This window comes from Chenopodium album, chromosome 8 (assembly GCF_948465745.1).
Source record: "Chenopodium album chromosome 8, dcCheAlbu1.1, whole genome shotgun sequence".
NCBI lineage: Eukaryota > Viridiplantae > Streptophyta > Magnoliopsida > Caryophyllales > Amaranthaceae > Chenopodium > Chenopodium album.
In genome coordinates, this window is record NC_137841.1 from 66,392,561 (window position 1) to 66,395,666 (window position 3,106).

At 31.3% G+C, this 3,106-nt stretch overlaps 1 protein-coding gene across 1 annotated transcript; it reads right to left on the reverse strand.

Moving 5' to 3' along the window:
* Window positions 1-310: 310 nt before the first annotated feature.
* LOC145556316 (protein BIG GRAIN 1-like B) lies at window positions 311-2,343 on the reverse strand. The gene has a single exon (XM_081617967.1). The coding sequence runs from the start codon at window positions 2,046-2,048 to the stop codon at window positions 663-665; it is 1,386 nt and encodes a 461-aa protein (XP_081474093.1). The 5' UTR covers window positions 2,049-2,343; the 3' UTR covers window positions 311-662.
* Between the last annotated feature and the right edge of the window lie 763 nt (window positions 2,344-3,106).

Genomic DNA, 3,106 nt, shown 5'->3' on the forward strand with positions numbered 1-3,106 from the left:
ATGAGAGTTTCAATTCTGTATTTTACTATTGGATTATTAGTCTTTTACATGTAAATTTAATATAGATATACGTAGAATAGAATTTCATGAAATAAGTTATGAGAATGTTATGACATATCGGTATATGCTCCATATTTTTCAACCACTAAACCTTTTTTCATTCAAAATATCTGTCATTTAAATAGTACGAGTAAATAGTAATATATATGAATGGTTTGCTAGTTTAAAAAACATTGCACTATTACTTGTGGAAGTAAAATAATACAAATATATAGACCAAAGCGAAGAGAATTATTCTTGTGTCCAAACATTGGAAACTATATTACTTAATGATGGTAGAAAGCAAGAAATCATTCAAAGAAATGTGCAAATCATTTCAACATTTGACTTACACATAACTTAATTTACAATTTGCACTTTCATCACTAAAATGATGTCTTGTCATTCCCTTCAACAAATTAAAGTATGATTAGGTCACATTTACAAGTACGTTAGTGAATTTTTTTTCTACCATAAAATTAAAATTAAAAAAGGCTAACACAATGTCAAAAAAGATAAATAAACTCCTATACTTGAATTATTTTTGTCTCCTTTTTTTTCACTAAAATAATTATTCCAAAAAAAAAAAAAACAAAAAAACAAAAAACACTACATAATCTTAATTAGTTATCAAATTGAGTAGTCTCATAAACAGGGAGTTCATTCCCAATTAATGAAAGATGATCTAACTCAAATAAATCTGAACTAGAACAACTAAACCCATCATCCTCTTCTTCATCATCATCATGTTGATCATAATTTACGCCGCGATTAACTCCATAATTACCCTCATTAATCTTCTCTTTACTACACAAATCATGGGATTTACTCAATCTATTATCCCAATAACCACTTAATAAATCCAAAGCAACTTCTTCAAGTTTCTTTTGTTGTTGCAATTTATCACTTTCTTTCTCCAACCCATTAAATTTCCTTAATTCTTCATAACTTTTTGACAAAGATCTTCCAAATTTCGAGTTTAACAAACGATCTCCTTTTTCTTCTCGCAAAGATTTATACCCACAAGGTTGAGATTCATCGTCTACAATTACACTTACAGGACAAAATCTTACTGTCCTTTTAACTCCTTCATCTTGTACCTTCTTGTTCTTGGTCATACACGAACGCGAAAACGATGATGCAGACGAGCAAGATGAATAGGCATACGAGTAGGAACGAGTATCATCTTTCGTGTTACCTTGTTTTGTAGAAGCTATGCTGTTATTACCCTTTTTCCTGGAGTTTTTACCTTCTTTTGCGAATAATGAATTCATGAAATTGGTTAGTCTCAACCCTGGTGAAATCGGCTGCTTTAAATTCTTCAAGTTTGAGTAAAAATGAGCTGCTCTTGATCTTGTTGTACTGGAACTCATTGTTAAATCTTCATTATCTACAACTTTGTTGTTGTCGAGTTGTTTAAGATACTTAGACTCGATTGAGTGAGTTTTGATTGGTTTCGGCCTTGGAGGAGCAAAGCAATTAGCTCTATCCTTTTGCTTCGGAGCAGGATAATCAGGAAACTCTGTTTCTGATGGAGAAGATGAAGTTGATGTAGTAGTAGTCGTTGTACTACTGAAAAACAAAGCATCTTGTAAGTCGAATTCTTCGAGCAGAGTCGTAGATGATGATGATCTAGAGTTTGATTTTTTCTCTACTCCTCGAGTAATGACTTTGTCATTTACTTTCTTCTCCATCCATTTCTCCACCAAACACGCCCTTCTGAGACTCGACATTTTCTCATCTTCTAATGTTGTAGGTCGTGGTCTTGCTGTTGGTGATCCTCTGGTTTTTGTGCTCGTAGTTTGTTCTAAGTGAGTTTTGTTGGAAGGTACAGGGTTGAGACCGTCTGATACAAGATTTTGCGAGGTTTTTGAGTGGTGGGATTTGGGGGGTTTATTGAATTTGTTTAAAAAAGAGGATGATAATGTTGGGGTATGGGGATCATCATATTCATGACCATACTTAGGCTTGGATTTGGATTTGGACCTGGATTTCTCCCAATTATACATTTTGGGAATATATATGTAGTTTCATGTAATTTGTTTCTTCTGTCGCTAAAAGAAACAAAAACAAAATCAAAGAGTAGGGAATTTAGAAAAAGAAGACAAAAGGTGTTTATGATTTTTGTGGGTTAGAAATATGGTTTAAGTGAAGAAGAACAAAATTATAAGAGAGAGAATGAAAATAAAAATTGTGATGCTTTAAAAAAGAAGAGCATGCGCGTGCATGTTAAGAAGGGAGGAATTTAGTTCTTGTTAGTGCCAGTTTGTCATTGTAAAGTTAGAGGGAAGAAGTTGGGAGGATAAAGAATCTTGCAAATTTGGAACTAGCAAATAGAACTACTGATAAATGGGTTTTTCTTTTAAAAAAAAATTAATTATTTTTATTTTTTAAAAAAATTAAAAATGATTAAAATAAAAATTGATGTGACGTGGTAAGATGAGACGCCTCTCCACCTTTGGTCAAGTTTGGAATTTGGGAGCTCCCCAACCTCTTCCTGTTGATTGGAGGCAAAAGCCGTTGATTATGTTTGACAGAAAAATTTAGGAAATTTGACTAAAAGTATTGTCCATATGTAAAAGAAGAACATTTTATGTACAAATAGTTTGAAAAGTTGTTAAATAATTATCATTACCAGGACGTGATGAATTATTGTAAATGTTGTTGAACGATATTAGAGTCTCTATATAAAGTTACCCGTAATACTTTAATTTAAATTAGACACTGTATTAATTAAGAAAAGTTAGTTATTTTGGTTATTTTTGCAAATAATAATAAAATCATTACTTAACATTAATACTACGTATATAAGGTTAATTAATTCATTTGACGTGCATTGTTAAGTCTCTATTATTCAAATGAAATAGTGCTCAAACAGTCGAACTCACTATATTAACAAACTAATAAAAGTGTTAACATAGTCCACTAGTTATCTTCTAAACACGACTTCTCACAAAGTCACAAATTATTAAGTTTGAAAATGGAACAAAATGCTCAAAAAGATTGATTGATTTTAAGCTAAGTCACATGTTAATAACGAACAATTGAGATAATGCCATAATTAATT

Coding starts and splice junctions, on each gene's coding strand:
- LOC145556316 (XM_081617967.1), bottom strand. CDS start 2,048: ATGTATAATTGGGAGAAATCCAGGTCCAAATCCAAATCCAAGCCTAAG.